The sequence below is a fragment of the Embiotoca jacksoni genome, unplaced genomic scaffold (assembly GCF_022577435.1).
Source record: "Embiotoca jacksoni isolate LCO1_2020_lvr unplaced genomic scaffold, fEmbJac1.0.p SCAF_6, whole genome shotgun sequence".
Lineage (NCBI taxonomy): Eukaryota > Metazoa > Chordata > Actinopteri > Embiotocidae > Embiotoca > Embiotoca jacksoni.
The window spans coordinates 9,268,310-9,295,000 of NW_027185414.1; the positions used below are offsets into that span (position 1 = coordinate 9,268,310).

At 40.8% G+C, this 26,691-nt stretch overlaps 1 protein-coding gene across 2 annotated transcripts in view; it reads left to right on the forward strand.

The window, feature by feature from the left end:
- nfatc3a (nuclear factor of activated T cells 3a) overlaps window positions 1–26,691 on the forward strand; it is a 63,687-nt gene that overhangs the window by 7,518 nt on the left and 29,478 nt on the right. Inside the window, exons 1-3 of one of the 2 annotated variants that reach the window (XM_069173549.1) lie at window positions 548–700; window positions 14,041–15,217; window positions 20,208–20,370. In XM_069173549.1, the coding sequence (XP_069029650.1) occupies window positions 679–700; window positions 14,041–15,217; window positions 20,208–20,370 (1,362 nt within the window). In that variant the 5' untranslated portion in view covers window positions 548–678. Of the gene's footprint in view, window positions 1–547; window positions 701–14,040; window positions 15,218–20,207; window positions 20,371–26,691 lie in introns of those variants that run through there. The other variant, XM_069173548.1, reaches the window with a different exon arrangement.

Consider the following 26,691-nt stretch of genomic DNA (forward strand, 5'->3'; position numbering starts at 1 on the left):
GTTTTTTTTTTCCTGGTGCGTTGTCATATCTCACATACTGAGAGATGTTTTTTTTTGCGGTTTGTCGGTTGCCGCCACACCAGCACAGAAAATTGTAGACCCACCACCATGACGACTGAGGCTTCTTTCCTCTCACTGCTTTCTCAGGATGTGAAAGAGACCACCAGTGACATCAGAGAGACTGATCTAGGCTAATGAAATCTCCAGATGCCAGCAGTCACCACAACCGCTTAGTGACTAGTCAGGTTAGATTTTGTTCCGTTAATGGGCTGTGACATTTCTTGTACCTGTAGGAGTCTTTGTCAGGCTTAAATATGATGATATATCAATGCATATTTCTGTAATAATGAAATGATCAAACTGGGAGCAGCTCGTGGAGAAAGAGTTTTTTTTTTTTTTTTTTTTTTTTGTGCCCTTGTCTATGTTGTTGTCATTGCTCTGCTTCTGTGACCAAGAGCATGATCCTCTCAGTCCTTGTCGTGGGAAAGACTGAAATTACATCGCTCTCATGGTGGACTATTTTGAGCTCCCAAAGAGAGTGGCAGAGGGCAGGCGGCAGGTTCTAGTGACTCGTTCGTACTTAGAGTAGGAGAATCCCTCTCGTCCCAGCACGTCTACAGCCTTCAACTTTTTACTGCTCAAGCACTTTGCAATCTTAACGAGGAGAGGAGTGGAAGAATGCTGTGTGCCACATCTCCAGGTGAGTGTGCCGGCCCTCCCAGACTCCAGCCAGGTGTGTTTTGTGTGTGCTTGTGCTTGTCCTTGTCTAGACTTTCTGGTTGAGGGGGTGGGCGCCATCACTCAGACAAACAGCTGTTATTACAGTACGAGGAGTTGTGAAGCCTGTCAGAAATAGCATTCAACTTTCCCTAAATGACAACAGAAGATGTTCAATTTTTAACTGAAAACACATTTACGGAAAATTTTGAGAGCCTAAGCTTAATATATGTCCTGCATTAAATTTAGCTTTTAGTATGAATTGGTTTCACTACACCTAGGTCCTCTTAGCTTAGGTCTTTTTTGCAATTTTGAATATTTGTATAATTTAATTTTTAAGTTTGTTAATTTTCAAATATGTTTGAAATGACTCATAAAGCTTGGCTTATTTCTAAGGGAGAAAAAGGACATCGAGGCTTTTCACAGTTAAATATGCGAGTTTCAATAGACTTTGTACGTCTTGCAGTTTCAAATTAAATGCTGTATGTGTGAGAAAATAAATGAGCGTTGATGGACCTACAAGTAGTGCGATTCCTATGAAAATGTAAAAGACAGCGGTCAAAGGTCAGACAGTCATGCATGAGGTCTCCATGTGGAGTGAGATCACCATGTGGGTGCCCTCTAACCCTTCTGTATTGAGGGGGTCCCAGCACCCAGTGTGATGAATGAGACGTTTGTTTCCCGGGGCGAGGCATGAGTAACTATGTGTGGCATCTGTCTAGTTTAAATTTAGTGTAACTGAAGCTACCGCTGGCTGTGCTGTATCAACATGTCAGAGGCTGCATTACACCAGAGAGAAAGCTGTTGAACTCCTGCATCTACTTTCATTTTTTTCCTGTCTTTCTCTGGTCTCCTTTCACTACGAGGTGCGGCTTGCCGCACGGAGATTAGGGTTGTTTGAATCCCTCTTTATTTTAGGCTCTCCCTCAAAGCCATCTTTCAGTCAGGCTAACGCTTGTTATTGGCACTTCTCCTCTCTGCAGTGTTTCTTGTCCTGTTATGTGTCTGATGATCAGGTGTGACACGTTAAAAAAAAATGGGTCGCCAAAAAATAGTAAGTTGCAGTGCACGTCACAGAAAATGAACAACGGTAAGACATTTAAGAAAATAATTTAAATCTACACAGACAATGATAAATACAGGAGTCACTGTTAGAATTGCGATGCACCACTTACAATTTCAAAGGGGTGGGAGGGGGTTGCACATTCCATCAGGGCCCCATGTGGCTGAGTTAGACCCCACTACATGGGTCAAAACTGGAATGTAAACCATGTAGACTTTGACAGGTGGGCTAAAGAGGCTTTATAGTATGATCACTTGTCTGATTGTTATACAGAATTATAGCACCTCAGGCAAAAAGTTGTGGTTATATGTTAACATTGCACATTGTAGCTCAAGGTGTGTGAATCAAAGTTAATCACGCCTAAAAGAGTTAATATTGTATATTTTTCCATAAAAAGTGATGGTACACACTGGCAGACAAAGTGGAGGAATCATATGTTACATGTGCTGCATGTTTGAAAGTGAAGTCTTAGAATATCTGATTTATCCGGTGATGCGCATGTGTTCATTTAAAATAAACAACGTCTAGACCTAGACTTTAGACTTTATTAATCCCACAGTGGGGAAATTTAGTCATCACAGCAGCATAGAAACACAAAAAGGTGCACACAATAAGACAACATTTACAAATACGTATACATAAAATAAGATAGATAAGAAGGATTATTTTTGAATTATTTTAGAAAAAAATAAGAGCAATGAATGAACACACACACACACACACACACACACACACACACACACACACACACACCGTTACATTTAATTTTGTAACACTAGTTATGCTCAAAAGAGTAAAGCCCAAATTGGGTGTATGTGGTGTCTGTGCTCTACACAGGTGTGACGTTTCAGAACTGTGAAAACAATGTAAAGGAAGGTTTTCTAAGTTTAAGTTCTATCTGGATTTACAGTATATACCAATTCCATTTGTGTTGTTGAAGGGGAAATTGCTGTCTTCCTGTTTGCACCTTGATTATTTCCTGCTAGTTTTTCCGTTTTTTTTTTTTTATTTGGGCCGATTACAAGGATGATAAGTAGTAATGACTCGTACAAGGTTCTCCTCAAAAACAGAGCAGGTGGACCCTTCACTAGAAGAGCAGCATTTCTTATGACTATCTCATTATATCCTCATCGTCTACTTTACTCCTGTGCAAGCAACTCAGATTTTGGGAAGTGGTTCTGCTGCCGCAGTTGGGTTATTAACGTGGATGAAGGTGGGTAAAGGACAGCAGCTTCAGCTACACAACTTTGACACGAGGAATGTGTTTGGACAATCCAGGAATATAATAACCTGTATGACTTGTAATGAATTTGGCTGGAGGGAAGGTGAGGGGAGTTTGACAGGCTTGCGCATTTTATCAGTGGTGTGTAGGTACTGTAGCCTCACCACCTTCCCGTAGTGTACAAACGTCAACTCCTCTGTCTCCTCTCTATATGTCTCCTCACACACTTTCCCTCTTCTGCTCTCTCTCTCTCTGTCTCTCTCTCTGTCTCTCTCTCTGTCTCTCTCTCTCTCTCTCTCTCTCTCTCTCACAGGAACACAGAAGTCTGCCTGCATGCCTCTTTCTCGCTCTTTGTCTTCCTTCCTCTCTCCTTCTCCCTCTGCCTGGTTGACTTTTTCAGGCACATGCACAGTCAGCTCTGACAGATTGTTTAAATGTCACCCCTGCTAGCAGTAGCCTCTGATGTTATCTGCTGTGGGTTATTGCAGGCCATCGGGCCGCTTGTGTTCGCCTTAGAGGCCAATCTCTCTAATGCACTGTAGCTCTCTTACTCCATTGAAACAATACATACGTGGACCATCTGGCAAGCTCTGCGTTTTTCATGCACACACAAAAACAGGTCATTTGGAGGAGCCGCGTTAGCGGGGAACTTTTAGACACGCATGTTGCATGTATTCTGATGCACTGGAAAGAACCTGGTTTCTCAAAGAACAGTGTTTACATGCAACAGGTCCACAACCAAATCTTTCCCCTACCCCATCCTAATATTTGTGATCTAAGGCAGGCATTCTTAAATTGTATTTGTGGTATATGATGCTGCAGCTGAGAGGATAAGCTCTTTAGATTGCTCTTAATATGTATCATACCTGAATTGTAGACATAGCCTGCCCTTCAGATTTGTCAGCAGACATGCAGATGTTTTTTTTTTGACTCACTTGTCAGTTTTATTTAGGAAAGTGTTTCTGCTGCGTTTTTCAGTAATCCATGCGTCCATCCATCCATCCTACTGCCCAGCCGGCAGAACTGATGCGCATGTGGTGAAGCCACTAAAAAAGGACTGAAGCCGCTGTTGCTACCTTGCTATTATGCTGCTTTCCTTTTCATACTCCTGTACGTCATACTTCCGCAGCGGCGACTGCCATAATCACAGGCCTTATGTTTTCAGATTGTCCGTCCGCCGGTCCGTCCGTCCGTCCATGCCTCACATCCTCCTGAATGCAATATCTTAGGAACTTATCGACGAAAATTCCCCAAATTTGGTACAAACATTCAGTTGGACGCAATGATGAATAAATCAGATTTTGGTGGGCAAAGGTAACTGTCACCCCACAAAACACATTTGTGGCCAAAAGTCAAGAATTCATGTGCTAATTATGGCCAAATGTCACACAAATATCTAATAGGATAAAATGATTAAGTGATGACATTTTATTTCCCAAAAAATCAAATGTTATCTTCACTGTGACATCAAAATGTTCAGCTAAAGCACTCCTCTGGCCATTATTCAACACCATAACTTAAAGAAAGGGAGTTTGTGGCCATATTTCACATGTCTGAATTGATGACAGTAATCTCGCGCGTCCACCTTGAAACTGTGGCGATTGTATAAAGCTTCGGGTTGAAGATGTGTGTGAAGCATCCGTGTTTTAGAATTTGTAGTTTCTTTCCATATCTAATGTGTCGATTGTCATGGCTGTAACTCCGTGTTTTGTCAGAATCAGCTTTGTTGGCTAAAATCCTTCAAAGTCTTCTCTTCAACAGGAGTCTGGACAGATATGGATGTAAACTGCAACTTCTTTTTGGAGGCGTACACCCACGAGGCAGTTATTGTAGTTTACCCTCCGGTGATCATGTCTCTATTACAATTTGCAAAGCACTTTCATACATGCCATTTGAATAAAGATGATTGTTATTGTTCAAATATTTTAATATGTATTGTATGTATTAGTTAGAGGTAAGAAGTTTAGGATTACCCCAGACACAGTTAGGGATGTGTTTGAGAGGGGTCTTTGTGCGTTGGTGGGTATTTAGTTCAGGTGGTTACTTGGCACTCTCTGTTTATCCCATAATGTTATCTCGGCATGAGATTGTTAATTAGGAGCTTAATTTAGCTGCCGGCATATGTTAACATTGGCTTACACTGCCATTTTTAAGCCTCTGCTGGCTGGTGAGTCTTCTGTGACGGCAGAGGAAGGCTTTTTGATCTAACCATAACATAACATTACAGGATGAGCGAATAACAAGGCTCTCATGATGACAGATTAAAGTGAGACCCAGATCTCAGGATTCTATTGTATATGTGCTTTGTACCTCATGACTCGATAGATCTTGCCTGCCTTATTTATAGTCCCTTAGATTTCTCTTTCGCACACTCTCGCTGAATTTGCGAATATGTACGCAGACGCAGCCACCTACACATACAGGGATCCACCGGTAGATTTGGCACAAACCCAGTCAGCAAGGTTTAGAGCCACAGGTGCAGGCCAACCCTTACAATGCGTGTGTGCAAGTGCGTCACAGGCTCTGTGTTTAGAAATTCAGGCAGCCAGCCAGCCGCAGTGTTCTTGGAAAACCCGGGGGAAGGAATTAAATTAGTTTTTTTGAGCTTTGCTGGTAATCACTGCAAATATCGGCGTGAACCCATATATTAATAATGTAAAGTACGTTTTCTTTTTATCAAATTGAAAGGGGTTAGTTGTCTTTTATTTGTTGTACATTATTCAATGGATTAATCAAGGTGTGCATTCTTCATCAGTGTCATGATAAAACAAATTATTTTTGCCATCAGTCTCACTCATTACGGCACAGCAATCCCTGCCTTGTTGTTACCTTGCATAAAAATGAACCCTAATGAGTTTCACAGTGACATATGCAAACTTCAAATTTGAAAAAAAGAGCACGGGCATCAGATTCGTAATTTCTATTGGTATATATCCTGAGTTGAGTTACAGTATTGGCATTGGGCTTATGTTTTGTGAGACTGACAATGACAGATGTCTAAAATAATAAAGAAACGTTAAAAAAAAAAACTGTTTCATTAGCATTAAACTTTTTTACTGAACACAGAATTTATAACAACAAAACATCTTTACCGTTTTAAATGAGTGACTTGATTTTTTTTTTAATCTGAGGTATATGGCATTTTCCTCATGATATTTACGCTATTTGCCATGTTGGCACACTTTGCTCTGGTTTGTTCATCAGCGGCTCTTGAGGAGAGCTGAAAGAGGAGACTGGGCTAAACACAAAGGCTTCTGTACAGGGGATGTAAGCAGAGCCTGTTCTAATCAACCTGCTTGCCCACCACAAAGGGAACCCTGGTTTAGATTACCCTCCTGCTCCGGCACCACATGGTGTCGGGGCTCGTTAGTAACCTAAGACAGTAATATGTGATGGGGGCATGCACACACACACAAACACTGACATTTAAAGGTACACTTATATACCCAATACAATTTGTGCAAAGAAACACAGGAAGGCAAAGAGGCACAACCACAGGCTTACAGGAACATACTCACATTCATATACCACCCACACTTTTAAAACCAGAGACATGCATATATACACACAAAGAGATGTACAGCAAGATCATGGGCATGCCAGCACGAACCTGCAGAAGCAATGAGCTTGTCATCCCGTCTGGGAGAGACCAATCCTTCCCTCCCTCTGTTGTAAACTGGGCTTTCTCTAAATGTGGGCCTGTGTGTCACTGCTGGTCACAGGACCCTGACACACTTTGTGTGCAGTGAGAGTAGGAGGAGGGAGGAACAAAGTCTCCACGGATTATCCCCTTAGTGAGAATACCCAGGCAGTGTGACGGTCAGCTAGAGGCCTGTTGAGCTTTGTGTCAAAGAGCCAAAGTGAATGGCACCATCACCAGTTGATCTGGCCGTTCACTGTGGTTACCGTGAGAACACAATGGTCTTGGTGATGTGTCGCAAACATCCACCAATCCATGCTTCACTGAAACATGTCTCAGTGAGGCGGATCTATTATTAGCTTAGGTACAGCAAAGCCTCTTAGAGATCTTTATTTAACCAGATTGGCTGTCTGATGTATGGACACTTCAGGGGTGTGTGACGCACAGGACTTTCAGGAACAGCGCAAGTGCTTTGCCACCAAGGCCATTGATAAAACAGGAGTACTACTATACGTTCCTCTCCTCTCCTCTCCTCTCCTCTCCTCTCCTCTCCTCTCCTCTCCCTCTCCTCTCCTCTCCTCTCCTCTCCTCTCCTCTCCTCTCCCTCTCCTCTCCTCTCCTCTCCTCTCCTCTCCTCTCCCTCTCCTCTCCTCTCCTCTCCTCTCCTCTCCTCTCCTCTCCTCTCCTCTCCTCTGGTTTGGCTGTGACATGGGGTTTTCCCACCACCCACCCATTTCCTTACACCAGAGGGTTTTAGATAGCAGGCTAATCTTATCTGAGTGCAAGGAGAGGGCTGTGGGCCAGTTAACATGGTCACCTCCTATCTGACCCTCATCTGTGGACTGACACTTACTCTCGTCACCATATGTTATGTGTAAATAAACACACCTATACATGTGATACCAACTAACCAAATAAGCTGCTTTCTAACATGATTATTACTTTGAACGTGTTGTGTTAAATGAATGTAACACCACAGACTCAGTGTAGGAAAACCCTCCAGAGGGATTTCTCATCTGTTATGTGAGGAGGCTAAGAAACAGACTGTCCAGAAACAAGTCACTGCTCTCATTACGATCACCAGGCCAACACGGACATCTAATACAGGGTCCGAGATGCTCCCACAGCATCACATGTTTTTAAGATGTATATTTGTATATAAATTAACATGAACAAGAGTTCTCCAAACGTAGTTATTACATAATAGCATTTACTTGATGACTGATCTGGCCACCCATTGCCACTGGTAGTATACATCAAATAATTAGTTTTTAGTACATTTGACAGTTTACCTGAGACAGCTATTGTTTTTTAGTTTTTTTCTACAAACAGGAAGATGCTTTAATTGGTCCAATGGGTAATTTGTAGCCAGCTGATTAATCCACTATTAATGAACATTGCATGAACTCAGGAAAGAGTCAAACTCTGGCTGGCATCAGGTCTTTTGCTAGACTTGAAGATCTTCTTGAAGTTTGAATTTATAGCAAACCATATTCATCTGGGATGTTGCTCATTGTTGTGTGAATTTCCTCCCAAAATTGTACAGGGCACAAATCTGTCTTATAGTTTTTCACGATCGCTTTTCTTGAAACCTTGCTCCCTTTTCTCAAAACTGAAAGCACAAAACCCAATTTTCAAACTACACTCACGAAACCTCTGACTTTTCTTACCAACTCGAACTTTTGCCTCAAAACAGTTTCATCTGTGCTCAAAACCAAACTATGTTGTCAGATCACGCTCCAAGCCTGTCAAAATTAAAACAATACTGAACGGTCATGACACACTGAATCAAAAAATAGAAAACACAATGTTCAGGGCATGTAGCTCCAGAAAAAAAAGGGTCATTTACGATGCAGTAAATTCCTTTTTGAATAAAAAACTAAAACATTTCATAACTCAACAGATTCAGCTTTTTTGTAAAGTTGTGGAAAAGGACAAAGACAAAATGTAAATGAGAAGATTTTTCATTGGAGGACACGGTCAATGATCCAGATGCTGACACTGTTGATTCTTTCAAAATGTTCAATATGTAACTGCTGTTTCTCACGCAGTCTAATAGTGTTGTTCTATAACGGCCTTTTGTTGTTGAGAGAACACACGTGTCCTCCCGCCCACACATGGCAATCTTTCAATTCTATAAAAAGTGAACACGTAGTTACAAAAATATCCATGTAGTACCGTACAGACGGTGATGGACTTTCCCCCAGTCTCCTTTATATTGGCAAAGTGATGTACTGAAACATCTGGATGTACAGCAGTACTGTAAACTTTCAATACTGTAATAAAAGAAATGTTTACATGTTCTCTTCTCTGAATCTCTGGATTGTGGTGGACACAGATTCTGCTGATGTCGGGTTGTACTCGCTTTCCTGCTTCACTCTTTGTCATTCCATGAACAAGAACATGGTTTGTTAGAGCAGCTCAGATTTAATCAAAAATGCCTTTTTTTTTTTGTCTTCTGCTTCTTTGCCCTCCTCTTGTCCACCTCTTACACTCACTCTTCCTCTGTCTCTGCGATAGCTTCTGTCCATTGTTGATAGGAATTCTCAACCTTCCACAACCTGTGAGCTCCGAACTGGCTTATATTGGTTTCATCACATCATTTGCAACAAGTGTCATCAATTTTGAGTCGTTGTGTTTAAGCTATGACACTTGTGCTTTGATTGAGTTCAACATTTGCCACCTGTGGTCACTATTATGCATCACAAGTGCATCACAGTGAAAACTGTGTTTTAGTGAGTGAGAATGTGTTTGGAGTTTTGCAAAAAGAGTCACTGAGTTTTGCAAATTGTGTCTAACTCAGTGACAATTATTTATGGTTTTGCCAGAAGAGTGTGTGATTCATGAAATGGGTTCAGGCTACTGAGTGTTTGGTGTTTAGTGTTTTAGCGATTCGGAAAAACTTTGTTTATTTTTGTTATTTAAAGTAACTTCTTTTGTCTATCACATCATTTCTACTGTTCCCATAGTAATAAACCCACTTACCTTTCAAGTAAGTTTTACAACAGAAGAACTCATTGCACACAGAAAAGTTAATAAAAAAACATTGCCAGAACATAAAATCGCTGGGTAAATTTCACCGTGACTTTCAGTCACTTTCCTCTTGTAATTTGTGTGATTAGCACTTAATTTACTGAGGCAGCAGCTCATTACCCAGTCAGCACTTGGGACTCCCCCAACTTTCCCCAAATGATTTGTATTTCAAATACAAATTGGTTTGATTCAACAGAACTAAAACTACTTCATCATTTTGTGGTTTTAGCAAAGTAGCTACACAAAAAAGCAAACTGATAAATTTCAATTACACATTTTTTTAGCAGGTAAAGTAATTCATGTCTTATTTAATTTTCTCCATGTGGTATTTCAGTACACCTCAGTATTCCTATCAAATAAATATTAGGAAGAAACAAAGCAAGAGTAGCTGCGGGTTAAAAAAAAAAAAATGTGGCACGTTTCCATAGAAATGTGAATCATGATGTAAATCATTGGGTTTTTGAATGGTGAACTGAAAAATATTTCCGGTGCATGTTCCTAATTACGCAAGGTCGGGTGATGCCACTGCACGGCACATCAACGGACTGATCCAACACCACCGACATTTATCTTTTAAACTTTTAAACTCCTCATTAATCCCTGCAGTCACCTATTACTGGTTCTACTGACACATTTTCATATTGACTTGTGCTGTTGTGGGTTTACCAACCACCCAATTATTCCAATGTTTTATTTCACGTTTATGAAGTACATGCTGTGTATGCTCTTGCTTTTTTTTTGTTATGCTTCAGTATTTTTGTATCATTAGGGTCCCGTTACCCCTGGTGGGTTTGATCACTAGTTTTTTTTTAGATTCTGAGCTCCTTAAGCATTTTTTTTTAAAAGCACATATGTTTAGTTGAAACAAGTCTGGTAAAGTCTTACTATGAAGGCTGTAACATTATGGATTTTTTTTTCTTTCTGTCGTTAAAAAGCAACATAATACCATGATTTTGTGGTTTACTGAAAATGCCTTCAGAAGCCCTTGAACATAGCCAATGATCATAACTAAACAATGATTATTGTGTTTATGTTTGGAAAAAAAACAATCCAGTTTGTAATACTGTTACTGCAGAATACTTCATTTCTGGTCATTGTGATTTTTGGAAGAGACAGTTTGGAATAAGACTGACCGCTCTATAGGATATATGACAAGTTCATGCTGCTATTTACATATTGTGTAGTACTCAGCAGAGTATATATTAAATCCTTTTAAACCATACCTAATATACTAACATAATCACCTAACTGTGCCTCTTTCAGAATATTGTACAACATAATATCTGTCCTCCCTTGAGCTGTGTGGTGTTTAGCAACAGCAGCTCCTCAGAGGAGGGGAGAGGAAGACGCACTGTCTCGACTGTTTTCTTCTTCCTGTTCTGTAGCTTCCTTCCTCTCCTCCTTTCTTTTTTTTTTAATTTAGTGACTCATGCTAATTAACACAGATCCTGTTGTGGATTGATGCTTCGCCTGTCTCACCCATTTAGAAAAGCATCTCAGTGAGGAGGAGGAAGATGTGACTGTGCACTCAACAGCAAGGAAAGTGTTTTCAACCAGCAGTAGACTCTGAAGAGAGAGGATCTCTAATATAATGCATTGATATTTATGTTTCTGCTCTTACCTTACTCTATTTCTTTGCAGTTAGACAAGGATTTGTCTCATAATTAAACTCTAAGATAAAGGATTTGTTCCTTTTTGGTAGATTGTTTAAAGATTTTTTGAAGTTTGATTCATGTTTTCTGCAAAAATATCTATTTTCCTTTTTATTCGTTTTTAAAGGAAGAAAGAAAGACACTTGTGAGATAGATTTACTCTGATCATTGGATAGAGAACATTTTGCAACCCTGATTAAAAAGCGCAGGGGTGAGCAGAGAGCCGAGTGGTCGGGGTGCCGGTTAAATTCTTAGCCAGCTGGATTTTTATCATGCCTGTGGTCTCTTTCCACCATTTCCTGTCTGTTTAAACTACACTGAGTAAATGTCAGAAAAATTATTTAAAAGAAAACCATAAACGGCAATGGAAGGAGCCTGTGTCACTATATACTAATAGTTAAAGCATCTGTTTTCTTTGAGCGTGTGTGTGTGCGTGTGTGTGTGGTGCAGTGTAGTCCATAAGAAAAGGCTGACGGTTTGGATAAGCTCTGGCATGCCTCCCTCACTTATCTCACATGCAAGTGTCCATCTTTACAGCTGCCCTCTTTTTCTTTCCTTCTCTTTATATTATTTTCATACTATCTTCATGTTAATTTCCAATTCAGGCTATCATTGAATTTTCTTCTTTCTGTTGTCCTTCTCTTGCTCCCTGTCAGTCTGTCAGATGGTGTCGTCAGAGGATCCACTGCTGGGTCTTGTGACAGGCAGGCAGGGCCAGTGAGAAGCCGAGCAGCTATAAATAAAAAGCTCGCTGCTGCTGCCACTGTTGTTGCTGTTGGACAGAGTTTGGCATACAGACCCAAAGATACACACTCCTTTGCAAAAATCCGTTTGCTCTTTACAAACTTCTTCAAGAACAACCTTAATGTTTGATTTGACAAAGCAGTCATGTTATTGGAATAATTTTATCATATAAGTAAGAGGAAATAAATATGGCAAGTACCAAATTATGACTGTTTTATCTGTATCTGACAGTTTAAGAAAGATTTAATTTTGGGATGGTATTTATTTCCTTTTAAATCGAACATTTTTTATTTAAGGAATATGGGGAAGTGTTGTGTAATTATTTCACAACCTTATCCTGTACAGGCTACCCTGTGGTTTTAGCTAAGCAAAAACTTGTGTGTGCTTGTTGTTTTCTGAATGATGTAAGTCATTTCACAAGTCATGTGTTTTATAAAATATAGTACTGGACAGAAGTACACTGATGTTTAAAGTTGCCTTTTCTATGCTTCATGCACAATACATATAACCTTTCACAAGTGCAAATCCACATGTGAGGGCAATGCAGATGTTTTTTGTCACATGTTTTTAAATGGAAGTTTTGAAATTCTCAGTCCTTACAGTTCAAACGTGACAGCATCTACGCATGTGCGACGACCGTTTCACATGTGAAACACTGAGAGGAGTATGGGGAGGGAGTTCTCCCAATGGGAACAACGGAGCATATCCAGTGAAAGTTTATCAATAAACTCTAACCGAATAGTGCCAATGCACACAATGGACTCTTGTCTATTTGTTTGTGTGTGGGTGTGTTTTGTGTGTGTACATGCTGCCTGTGCCGGATGACCTTTGGTATAAATAGTCTGCCGGCGCTAGCTGTGATGACAGCCGACAGCACGCACCGTTGTGTGAATTTGTTTCCTGACTAGTGCTGTTCAATGGCTATCCCTCTTGGAACAATGCCTCTCTGGCTGCCGGCTACCCAGCAACACTTTGGCTTCTAATTTCCTGAAAGTGGGTTCAAAGCACAGACTCAGAGCACAACCGCTCAAATAATTTGATGTCATTTTGGCTGCCTGAGGTTGTAGTGTGGTCCTCAGTGTGGCGTTAAAACGTGACTCGTGCAAATGAATATATTACTACTAGCAACAGTGTATTATCAGCACGTTTAAAGGAAAGTGAATGTGATTAAGATTCTAATGTTGAATCAGATTTACAACACAGCTACCACGCGTGGAGTACTGAAGTACAGCGTACACTATGTATACAGTAAGCATGTTCTCCTCTTATTAGTTTTAGATATAACGAACAGTTTAATAGGTCCAGGCGTGGAAGGGAGCAAAGTCCACAGGTACAAATACAGCAAAAAAAAAAAAAAAGTAGTAATATACAATAAATAGGCTTACAGTATCTTTGGTGGCCTTGATATTTGCACTTTAGCCTCATAATGATTGTTACATTTTGGATCTTGCTTGCTGGACTGATGAGCCAATGCAAACTCAAAGCTTATATGAAAATTCTGTCTTTTTCTTTTCTTTGTTATTTTCCAGAATTGTGACTTTGATTTTTGCTCATGACAGGGTTTCTAACAAGATTAGTTTGATCCCGATGGCTGTGCTGATAATATATTTTCTGGTGTTTTGCCTTATGTGCATAAACACAACATTCATTCATACTGCAGGTACAATATCAGAACTGATCCCATAAATGCAGCTTGAAGAGCTGTGATTTAAAGGTATAGCTCATACATTAAGATTGTTTTCACAGCCAGTGGTTACCTTTGTCCAAGGCAAGACTCACTATTTAAATCAATAGTTTACCCACACAATCTTTTTGATTTGAATTCATCTGGATTTTGCAGTAATAGTATTTTTTTACTTATTCATGAACTCAGGCAAACTAGAGAACATACAGTAAAAGATAACCGTGATAACAGGAAATCTCCTTTAGATTGTTTAATCTTAATGTTCCCTTCCTTTTCTTCTTCTAGATCTGGAGCCTGATGACAACACATCATTCTACATCCTAAATGTGGGCCAGCCCCAGTCTATGGTCAATAACCACCAGTCCATTGGCCTGCCTCGTCATGGGGTGCAGTCTCACTCCCAGTTCATCAACACTTCACCACGCCTTCAGTCAAACAAACCAGGATCTGAGCCCCAGAGTTATGAGGCAACTAAGTATGGCACTTCGCCCCTCCTGCCCTCTGCTCCTGTCGAGGCACCAAAGGCCTTTGAGTGCCCCAGTATCCAGATCACCTCCATCTCCCCAAGCTGCCAGCAGGAGATGGATGGAAATGATGATAATCTGAGGGCCAATGGCCCTGATGGGGACTACCACGGTGACAGGCCCTTGTCCAGAGACCACCTGTATTTGCCACTGGACCACTCATACCGGGACTCTTCGCTCAGCCCCAGCCCATGCAGCAGCCTCTCCTCTCGGAGCTGGTTCTCTGATGCCTCCTCTTGTGAATCATTCTCACACGTCTATGACGATGTTGACTCAGAGCTGAACGAAGCAGCTGCCCGGTTTACCCTGGGCTCCCCTCTTACTTCCCCAGGTTGTACCTCCCCTCAAACTGGTGGTGGAGTTCTGGAGGAGCAGCCCCACTGGCAGCACCACCACCCTGCCTTCGTGCACCACTCCCACTCCATTAGCCTGTCTCCCCGACAGTCCCCCTGCCACTCGCCACGCACCAGTGTCACTGATGAAAATTGGCTTAGCCCGCGTCCACCTTCCAGGCCTTCCTCACGTCCCACCTCACCCTGTGGGAAGAGGCGCCACTCTAGCGCTGACATCTGCTATCCCATCTCATTGTCTCCTCATCACTCACCCACACCTACGCCAGGACCTTCACCTCGGGGCAGCGTGACAGAGGACACTTGGGTTGGCAGTCCTTCTGTAGGCATGTCGCCCTTTCAGTGCTGCCCATCTGAGGCAGACATCCCCTCCAAGACAAGGAAGACCTCACAGGACAGAACAGCTATACAGACTGGGAAAGGGGACCTGGGGCTAGATGACCAAGGAAATATGTCCCCAAATCTAGACTCTCCTTCAGACGACGGCCTGCACGGCCTGAAGAAAGATGGGCCTGTGGAGCAGTTCCTCTCAGTGCCCTCCCACTTCTCATGGAATAAACCCAAGCCTGGTCATACACCTATATTCAGGTAAATGTGTTGCAGAAAAAAGTGGATGTTTGTCTCATAACAGTCTAAATTCACTTCTATCACAGATGCAGTCATTTGATCCAGCTAAAGCAAAGAGTTCATGCAGATGTAGAAGATTTTCTAATGTAAATCTAACCTAAAAATTCTAATGTTTATATTTTTTCAAATGTTAGTCGGGGCGACTTTCTCAACTGGTTGAAATAACTTTCTGTTGCAGTCCATTTGTTATATTGTACTTCCTGTTTGTATTTGAGAAAGACTAGGCCACAATCATCAATGCAATATTAGAGCAATAAGATCTTGATGGATGGCATCCTTAATTTTAAAAGTGTGTTTAACTAAGAGCCAAAAACCGAAGGTCACTGCCTTTTTATCAGTACTTTAAGGAACTTAATGCAATCACGATTTGGCAAAACAGCACATGTCATCGATCTTAATAACAATTAGTAGGTCAAGGCTAAACAACAGACCACAGTGGTTAATTTTTTTCACGAGTGTTATGAGCTGTCATAAAGATTTAAAGCCTCTTTTCATCTTGGAGCAAAGTGTAAACATTGCAGTGCAGTAAATTAGTATGATATAGCATGTTGGGTGAATAATAGGCCAGTGGATGGAACTCTGCTGATCACTGGGCAATAATGGGCTTTGTATCAGCAGTATAAATCGGACTTGGAGTTACACCGTGGTGTAATACAAGTTAGTTAGTGTGTGGAGGGAAACACGGCAACACACGCATGCCAAATCCTACAAAAACACACACACACACACACACACACACACACAAATAGGAGAAGTCTGCTGTCTGTTCTCCAATGTGTGCAGCAGATGAAGACATGGCCTTGTTTGTGTGCACTGGCCCCTAGCACAATAAATCAGCACAGGGCACATATGGCAAAGGGGCCACCACACACACACACACACGTGCACGCGCGCACACACACACACACACACACACACACACACACACACACACACACACACACACACACACACACACACACACACACACACACACATATACAGACACATGCATGGACATAAAACAAATGCTTGCTCACATAGACCTAACACTGCCCAGACAATAACAGGGTCAGGTCGATGTTGAGTCACAGTTTGATCTTTGTATTCTTGCCCTTGCAAGTGAATTTTCCTTCGAGAGCCACAGCTGAGACAGGAGCAGAACAACGTCTACATTGCTGTAGAGTTAAGCGATATATCACAAAGACCCATTCTGCTTACTTGAATTTCGTTCCACGAGTATTTACCTATATCTGTGCTTGTTTACCATATTTACATCAGCTAATAGATGCTCACGTTGGCACGAAATACAGTTTTAACTACATTTCCATTTTCAGATGGGGCTTCTACAGCAGAGTGTCAGGTGGCGTCAACTCCTGTTTGCTATGAGATAGGGTGTTGTTGGGTTTCCTGTGTGCATGCATATGTGTGTTAGTGGTGTTTTGAACAGATGGCAGGGGTGGAATAGGTGGGATTGGGTTAGAGTGGGTGGGATGAAAATGTGTTCAGAATTTGCTCACGTCTTACTACTTGAGCTCGCTACAACGACATATTAATGGTATTCTTGTAAATTGGGGGCAGAAATCTTTAGCTAGACAAAAGGCCAGTTTTACTTTGTGGCAAATGTTTGTACAGCTTCAGTTAGTAAACACAGTTTAGGCTAGAACATGTCAGATAAAAAACACATTAGAAGTAACAGGAAGAAATAATGCAAATAATTGATGGGATGACCTTTAGGATTAAAAATTAATTTTCATTTGATAGCGGCAGCAGAGGCGGTATTATGGTGCTGAAGGTTTCATTGGTTGAAGGTTATACTTTGCATGCTTACTGGTATACTGTGAGTCAGCCAGTAAAGATGGGCTGATTTCCAGGAAGCAATTGCAGATGTGTATGTATAAAATGGCAAGTGAACAACCTACATAGATTTTTTTTCACGGGTAAATGCATATTACAAGAAGAAGGCGTTTTTAGTTTGTAAATGAGAATGTGGCTGGATCTCACGTTAATGCAGCTTGTGTAGATGCAAGGTTACCTAGTTCAATGGATGGAAAGGATGCCTATTGGACCACGGTGACTAGAGAGAAGATGAGGATGTGGGAATGTGATTGGACTGGGAGCACCTACACTCTGGCTTAGCCATTTGAGAAAGGTTATGCTATGTCAGGACGTAGTCCACCACTCCGGCCATGCTTGGCGTCACAAGCTCTAATTTCCTCTGTCCTCCTCTGCTCCTGTTACCGTATCAGCCATGTAAACCCACATTTCCTGCGTGGTTATGTCATGGCTGCTGGCGGGGAAACATAAGAGTTAGGATGCCTCTATGACACTGTGTTCCAGTGTTAGATGTTGTTCTTGATAGTGTCACCGGTCAGTGAAATTGTAGTTTGTAAATGAAACGTAAAAGTGTGGAGATTGACAAACTGACTATTTTCCACTGACAGATGACTACAGACTGTATATTTATCATGGCACTCAACACAAAAACAACTACATAGTGAGGCAGAGGAAGAAAAAACACAAATAATCAAAACCAGAACTGACAGGGTATTTCCATGGCAACCGTTTGCAGCATTAGTCCTTATAATCACGTGATTTACATAATCTGGCTGGTTAGTCGTAGTGTAAAAAGTTAAACCTTAATGTCAAATGAGAATTTGTAGAATGTAGATTTACAGCCACAAGGCTTTATTTAGTGGCACAAAACCTTTTCAGAAGACACTCGCCTTTTCATTCCAAAGTGCAGTCTTCCTTGTGGGTTTGGTGCCAGTATTTAGGGCAGTTTATGAAGTGAAATGGCTCTACTGAACGCCCGACTCACATGTCTTTAATTCATCCTGATCAGATTGGGCTGCTGTAGCCAGCACTTGACGGGCATTTGGAAGGGGAAGAATTAAGGGAGTCGGCCATGCTGGCTAAAACATTACAAACTTTCCCTTAAAAATGATTTGTACTGTCAAAGAACTGTCATGCAGTTTAGAGTACGCTTGCATGCTGGGAGCGTTTACCGTCTTGGGTAGAGCCAAATAAAAGCATATGCCACATGTGACAGGGTGCACAAAGAGCCTACAGTAGGAGTGTGCATGCGTACATAGAGACACACACGGTTTGATTAATGACAGCAGACAGTGCTGTACTAAAAAACAAAAAAACTATGGCTATCAGACCAAACACTTGAACTGTGTCTCAAATTGCGTAACTCTGTTAGTCCACTCACATCTAGTACACTTGCATATTAATACACATATGCCTCTGCACTTACCGGAAATAACCATAACATTTGAATGCATCGGTCGGCAAGCTATCTGCCAGCTCTCATTATTTTACCCAGAAATAATCGCACTTTAATACCGTCTGTTTAACGCACACCATAATCACACTGATGGCTTCTGTCCAACAGCTGAATGGTGGTATTGAGTGAAAAATATAATCCTCTTGTGTTGACGTTTACAACTGATATTTGTGCTGTGTGATGTTTCACAACAGCTTTAGCTTCATCAGCCACCGCAGTTTGAAAATACTGCAGGTAGGTTCAAGAGCCTCTCCAAACATATGTTCCGTGTAGCCGCCCAGAAATTACAGGGCGAAAAGAAATTTGGAGACTACTAAACAAAAGCAGGAAAAACAATTATACACGTATAATATAAGCACAGTCAAACCACTCGTCTAAATGAAACTTAACTAACGTAAACCAAAGGGTTGATGAACCATATTCTAGAAATTTATTTGGGTCACGTTTGAAAACAATTAGATGTAACAATAATGATGATCAATATGACAGAATTTAAACAAGTGACGATTTGACTTTGTGTACTAATACAGTATATTTCACTCATTCATTTGAGTAGCTTATTTTTCAGTTCATGTGCAGTGATGTGCATTTTGGTTGCACTGTGGCGCCATACTCTAAAATCATTATTTTATTGAATTTTACTCAATTATATTTAAATAAATCATAGCAATCAACCCTAAACAAAACAAAGGTTATGGCTTTGTTGATACTAGTGGTTGATGCCAGTGTTTACAAAAAGTTTGTGGGATAAACTGATCTAATGCACTCTGATGGAGAGACACAGTTTCTCTGCAGAGACTGCTATTGAGTGTTTCATTTTTGAGTGCAGCTGTTCAAATATGATTGTGGCCTACACAGATAACAAAAAAGAGGAAGGGAGGAAAAACACACAATGCTAGCTCCTGAGATGGACTGCACATAAAATATACACTTGTACAGTATGCACACAGACTCTCACACACTAGTTTACAAACTGTCTGACACACACTGTCATCTTACCACCCCCCCCACCCCCAACCCCACCCCTCCAGTAGATGACCCACACGGTGAACGTGCAAAGACTCAGTAAGAAAAGTCCCCCTTAGGAAATGATTCACCCCATAAGTGTTGACATGACCTATGACAAATGTTATGTTTAAGAACAGGATTAATTAATGTGGGAATTCCAGTGATTCTCTGTCTGATGGGGCTAAAGAAACTGTATTTTATAACCCCCTTTTTGCATTTATTTCACCATGTCAGACCATGAAAGGGGAATACCACACTTTTAGCCTTTGAATGTTTTAAGACAGGCTTAAGGCAAGTTGCTGTAATCAGCCATGAGTAAGAGAGACTGTCATGCTTGACCTTACTCTATGATGTCACATGATTAACATATCTGTACAGAATAAGTTTAAATGTGGAAATTATGAATGTGTGTACCCAATAAGATTTTCTGAGGAAAATTCTTCTTCTTAGGACGTTGTTCTTCCTACGTCACCGATACGGTTCTAGGCTTTTGAAGGCTTAAGCTTCAAATTTACTGCGTAATTACTACAACCACAAATCTTTCTGGTGTTCGCCTTGAATGAATCTTTGACTTCATCTTTTACACCACACTGTATGCTTAACCAGAGTTCTAATGTATTCTGCCTTTCTGTGTGGGTGTGTATGTGCATGCTTGTGGTTTTCCCTCCCCAGGACCTCCTCACTGCCTCCTCTAGATTGGCCTCTGCCAAGCCAGTTTGGCCAGTATGAACTGAAGATAGAGGTGCAACCTAAAGCCCATCACCGAGCGCACTATGAGACTGAGGGCAGCCGAGGAGCAGTCAAAGCAGCATCTGGTGGCCATCCAGTCGTCAAGGTAATTTGGTTGTTATAACCATCCACAATTTTGTAGTTGAAACTGACCTGAAACTGTAAAAAACATTCCCAATTACTAAAAAGCTTAGTGGTTTTTGTCCTGACGTCTTATGTATAAAAAAAAAATACTAAAATTACTTTTACAGATCATAAGCTGAACCAAATACAAGTATCAATGTCTCTACCATACTGAGGATAGAATTTCCCTCTGCGGTCATGACTATTGTGTGTTAACTCCATGCTGGCCTTTCACTGAGCACTTGTCATTCAGCTCCCAGTGTGCTGATTACATGGTCAAGATGTCAACTCTTGGAGTCTTAAATGGTGAAATTAAATATTAAGGGAAGAGAAAAAGGTTGAAACGTTTTGAATGTAGCAGCGGCAGTTTGTAGGGGTTCTTTCTGCATGTGACTGAAATATATTTTTTCCTAGTAGTGTGTACAAGGAGGAAACCATCACACTTGAAATACAAATACCAAGATGATTTAAAAAGAACCTTGTTGAAAATATTCACATCTGCTTTCACAATGACCTCAGCCTTCACCCATAATGTACAGTACTAAAATTAACGGGACATTATTGGACCATAAACAAGTTATTGTTCAGACTCGTAGCTCAAACATCCACTGGTTGCACTGAATGAGATTTAGATTTAGGGTTTCATTTTACACATTTGCATGTGTGGACTGTCACGTGGCTCCTCCCCCAATGCAAGACTGTCAGTCAACCTGTTGAAGCAGGAAGACAAGGAGTCAGGCAAGAGTGCTGTCACTATAGCCCAGTCAGCTGCTCTGTCATTCGATAGCACCTGTGAGAGACTAGGTGAGACTACAGTGCGCTATGGCTGCTTTTCTCTCCGAGAGAGTGAGAGAGAAAGACAGAGAGAGAGCAATAGCATTAAAATTTCAAGGCCCCAGTGACAAGCTCTCTTTGTGTATGTGATTAAAAAAAAGGGGCCTTATCCAGGGCCGTAACCGTTGTTGCAGAACCTAATAATGGTTGAGTTTAGATTGACAGCTCGGTCAGCTGTTCAATCGGCCCAATAGGATTGCCACATTCAGTCCACTAACCTCACTATATCTTGCACACTTGTATCTACTCTGCTAGCATCACATTAACACCGAACATCATTTTCTTTGTCGGAGTTTGGACTGTGAAACTTAAGTATTATTTTGCCTTTTAAACCAAAGTTTAGTCGTAGGAAGTAGATTAGTCCTGAGGTGAACTCAGTCACTGCTCTTTATGCATGTTCTGCAAGATATCGCAAGATAAAATACAACACTTGAACAGCTGTGGACACAAAATTTCCTGAAACAACAAGATTGTCCAGACTACAGCCATTTGTTGCGTTAGAAACAGCCTATGTCCTCATACATTCAGTCATCCAGGCTCCCTTTAGGCCAATCATTAACCATTTCAACCTCTGGTAGACCAAGATTCAATCCTGCCATATGTGACGATGCATAATTTAGCTGTAAAAAAATTTCAGCCAAGCGTTTGCCACACTTGCCCTCATTTCTCATCCCCACAGGGGATTGTTTGGTTATAGTACTCTCCTTGCAGTAGCAAGTGACTACAGAGCATATATCTTAAGTCAGACAGAACAATTTCAAACCCAACTGGAATCTGGTCTGCAGTACTTACATGCTTAGCCCTGGCAGTAAGTGCAGTTGACTTTCCTGTAGTGTGAAAGCAGCAATTATTATAATATTATATATTTTTTGATATAATTTAGTTTTATACTATTATGGTAATACATTTTTGTTGGGCTAAATCATGACCGAGATTCAAATCTGAAAACAACTCGAATTACAACTAAATAACAGTTGAGGTCAAGGAGGCAAAAACAGATGATAAGCCACAGGAGCAGTCAGGTTTCACTCATATATTTATTTTAAATGAGCAACGATTACAGATCATATTATTCAGTTAATAAAATGCCATACAAGGAATCTTCTCTTAAATGGCTTGACCTTGATCTGCACTGAGTGTTCCTCAGCATACTGTTTACTTTCATCAGCAGTATGCTGCTACCAGTGATGAAAATGAAAATCAATTGTATTTCTGCCAGAACATACCGTCACCATCCAATTTACAAACAGCAAAGCATTGTCAGAGAGAGAGTAGGAGAATCACACAGATGACATTTGCTTGTCATCAGCAGTGGTTTACAGAGCTCTGTTCCCAGGAAGAAAATGTGTGGGTGAGTGAGTTATATGAGCGAGAATAGGTGAGCAAGCGAGAGCAGGATTTTTTGTTATTACGTGTTTGATGATACATGTACATGATATGCATTATGAAAGTAAAGTAATCGTTACATCATTCTGTATCTTGAGTCGAAGCTTTCAAAGTTGCCATTTTTCATACCTAAACATTGATAATGTCCCACTGTGAATAACTAACCTCTTTTCATAACAATAATAATATGAATAATTCTAGGATATGCAACACATCTTTTATTGTAGACACTAAAAACACAATCAACAGTAAATAAGCCGCTGTCTTGGACTACGTGAGTATAGATAGTATCAGCACTTGTCCAGCAGGTCCAACAGTCAGTCTTTGTTTACTAAACATCAACTCTTCTATTCTTTTTAGCTTCTTTTTAATGCGCTGCACAAAAAAGTACCACATTGAAAAGTCTTTTTTTTTTTTACCCTGGTTTTTAGAGAAACATGGTCACGTGGAAAACCAACACCACGACACGTGCTTTGTATTATTGTTTGAGGCCTCGGAGGAACAAGCAATGAGATGCTGGGTGTAAGGTCACACCTATGTTGAAATTAACGCCAAAAAAGCATCAACAGCCACAACAAGCAACATTCGACCTTGCTGGAGGGAATTTCAAAGTCATTCAGGAAGTGTTTTGACCCCGTATGTATTGGACGTAAGGGGTCAGACGACTTGAAACCGTTGACAAGCTTGCATATATCATATTTCCCAGGTGCACTGTGGGTGTGAAGTAAGCTGTTGCCTGGAGGCAGAATGTAAAAGGTGCCAGCATGTGTGATTGCAGCTTCTCTGACACACAATTTAAATACCTAGATTTGACATCTTTGACCATACTTCAAATACTGAACACAGCAGAAACTTTGGCAGGCAACACGAGAAGGAACTTTCCTTGATTTGATGGTAACGTGTATACAAGTTGTCTACAAACCGATTTGTTATGATTACAAATATATAATTTAACTCGAAAACTTTATGGCTGCTTTTATGAGCATTCTGTTTTTCTTCAATTCATTTCCACGCGATTTCCATTTAAAGCAAGCTTTAGTTGAGTATTATTGAACAAAAATACTAATCTCTATAGTATTTAATGTACACCCTCTGCAGTCTGCTGGACCTCTTTCTCTCCTTGAGTCTTGACTTTTGTGGCGTGATGTCGCCAGATGACGCCATAGCTGCCATCTGGACATGGTCATGACTTCCTTTTGTGACCACGCTGTTGCCTAAATCAGTGCACCACTGAGCTGCTGTGTCAACAGAAAAAGAAGAGTATGTCTGAGCTGTAGAGGTGGTTCAGTTCACACACTTTAAAAGCCTCGTTCTATTGCTGTGTAAGAAGCAGAACAGTAAGTTACTGTATGCCTTCTCCTTTGTGTGTTTGTGTGTAAAGCCTCAGCCGTTCTGGCCCTGTATTTTTCATCGGGTCTGTTGAACAAAACAATATTTTGATCAGGCAGAATTGGGGCTGGGTCTTTTGTTTTTCCCTGCATGTAGTTCTTCGTCTGGCCTGTTTGAAGTACACAAAGTTGGAATTTTTGGCGTACAAGTCAGTATTTCAGGACAGTACAATAAAGGCAGTTGGAGCCCTCAGAGGCAGGGAAAGCCAATACTGATCTTATTGTCCAGAAATGAACACTTGTATTTAACCCAGAGTCACAGCTGATTTTAACAATTAAAATCATCTAGCTACGACTCACTGACATGCATTAAAATGCCTGTAAATATATTTAGAAAAAAGAAAATCACATAATTTTATGCTTGGTTGTAGCTCCTTGAAAAAGCAGGTGAAGTGCAACTTGGTAAACTGCACTCCGTTTGCAAAGAATAGAGCTGGACTATAGCTGTTGCCCGTAAATGATGGCCAAAAGAAAAAAAAACAGGGAACATAAGATTTAATTTACTCTCTACGTCTTTGTATTTCACAGGTGGTTTAAAAGGTTATCCATGTGGCTCGAAGGTAACTCTGTGGCATGTCACCAGGTTTCCTCCTCTGCTCAATAATTTCTTTGAACGTGTTCTGATGGCTGAAAAAAATCCTCCAGATCTGCCTGCTTGGCAGAAATGGAAGCAGTGTGTCCTTCTTTGACTCCTCAATTCTTCCTGTGGTGGTGTTGGTTCATTATTCAGTCTATCGATCACAGCCACCACTTTGGTTTACGATATTTATTTTCTGGGTCTTAAAATGGTTCAAGAAATTAGGCCGTGTAGAGAAGGTCGTATATCGTGGAACTTCACAGTTCTCAGTCGTGTAGCCTCTGGCTGCAGTTTTAAGAGCTGTGTAGACTCTACTTTGAAGCTCAAACCACTCTCTTTTAGCAGCTAAAGCTCTGGCGTCATGCATTGTCTCACAGCAACTTACTGTGATCTGTGCCGACAAGGAATTGGCAGACTTTTAATGACGAGTCAGAGCTTTGTTTACAGGCTCGAGAATGTCTCTATTCTGCCATTTAGACACCAGTGCCGCTTTTTTTCCTGTGTTCTAACAGCTATTGACTTTGTTGCTTGATCACCTTTTGGTGGGAGTCACGACAGGTGTACCATTGATCAGATTGTGGTCATGCCAAATATTGAGGCTACTGTAATGTGTTTTTGTCTCAGTGCTTTGTTTTTAGCCAAGTTTTGAAATGTGATTCCGAGAAACATTTTACATAAAAAGTTAATTTATAAAAGTGGATTTTAAAAATGTTTATTTTCAAATATAAATAATGAAATAGCTGGGATTTAGCATCAAAACAGAAAAAAATCTCTGCTGCAGTGATAGTTACACACTGACTTTTACTCATATACCTATGAAAGGACTTTGTTATAGGATTTTCAAAACTGGCTTTTTCTGCAAGAGAAATATTTCAGTGTGTCTTAGTTTCTGTTTGGTCACCTACTAGCTCAAATATCAAGGCTGTAAGTTACTCTAAGTAGAATTGAATGACTCGGATGAGGACAAATTTTAGGTCAGGGATTTCTAACCTGTAGGTTTGGGTACCAGATGCAGGATGTCGCGGCTATTAACAAGTGTAACCTCAGAAAATAAGTGCTAAAGAACCGCTGAGGAGATCCTCTTGTCTGACACAAGTCAAATTTATTTAGATTAGGTTTAAGCTTATTTAATATAGTCCAACAAGATGATGTGTACCCACTTGTATAATTTTCTGACATTGACAGCAATAGAGTGTATTGTGTGGTCATTATATTAAGCCATAGACAGGCCTTTTGAATTCTGTGTCACTGTAACATGTGCTTGTAACACAAATACATCTCACTCATTCTTGTGAAATAAAACATGAGACTGTAATGTGTCTGGAGTTTGACACCTACTTGGTCTGTTAATACTAGTAAGAAAGACTAGAGGGTGTTGACCAGCTGTTGATCACAGATCTAAAGAGAGACATGGGTGTCATTAAGCCATGGCTGGAAATGGTCATAACAGAGAGCTCCTTTTCTGTCTGTATGTATGGTAGCCAGACAAACAAAGACTACAAAGCATGACGGTGTTTACATTGAAATGTTTTGACAGACATGATTCACAGCACTGGTCTCTGTGATACAAAGACACTGATGGCTAATGATATTGTTAACTAGCCACGGTGTAGCTTTGTGGTTTGCCATCTGTGTTTTTGGGGCTTTTATCCATTTGGATAATTACCACTCAGCATTTCCCATAGATAGGCTCTACTTGGGTGGCCCGCCCCGATAGACTAACACCTGTGCAGGTTGATAATTTCACCTAACTTGAAACCTAAATTTGACATGAAAACCCATTTCCCTAAGTTGCATGTGCGGCAGTAACTGAGGGGGGCAGCCACCTAGCTAGTATCTACCGATAGTCTTGCATATTAGGTGTTTACCGGACAATCGTGGCAACAGCAAGTGACCTGGGTTACACTCTCCCCCCTCTCTATGCACGTGTCTCTGCATGCACATCTGCTTCACCCAGCATCACAAATGAAGTCTCAACCTCTGAGAAACGCAGCCACTTTTTTAGGCGTAAAGCACATCCAAATAGGCAACCTCTAATAGAAATGTGGATTGTCATTATATGTGGTCTTTTTGATGGGTGAAAGAAACTATTTACAAAATAAGATACAATTGCATTTGC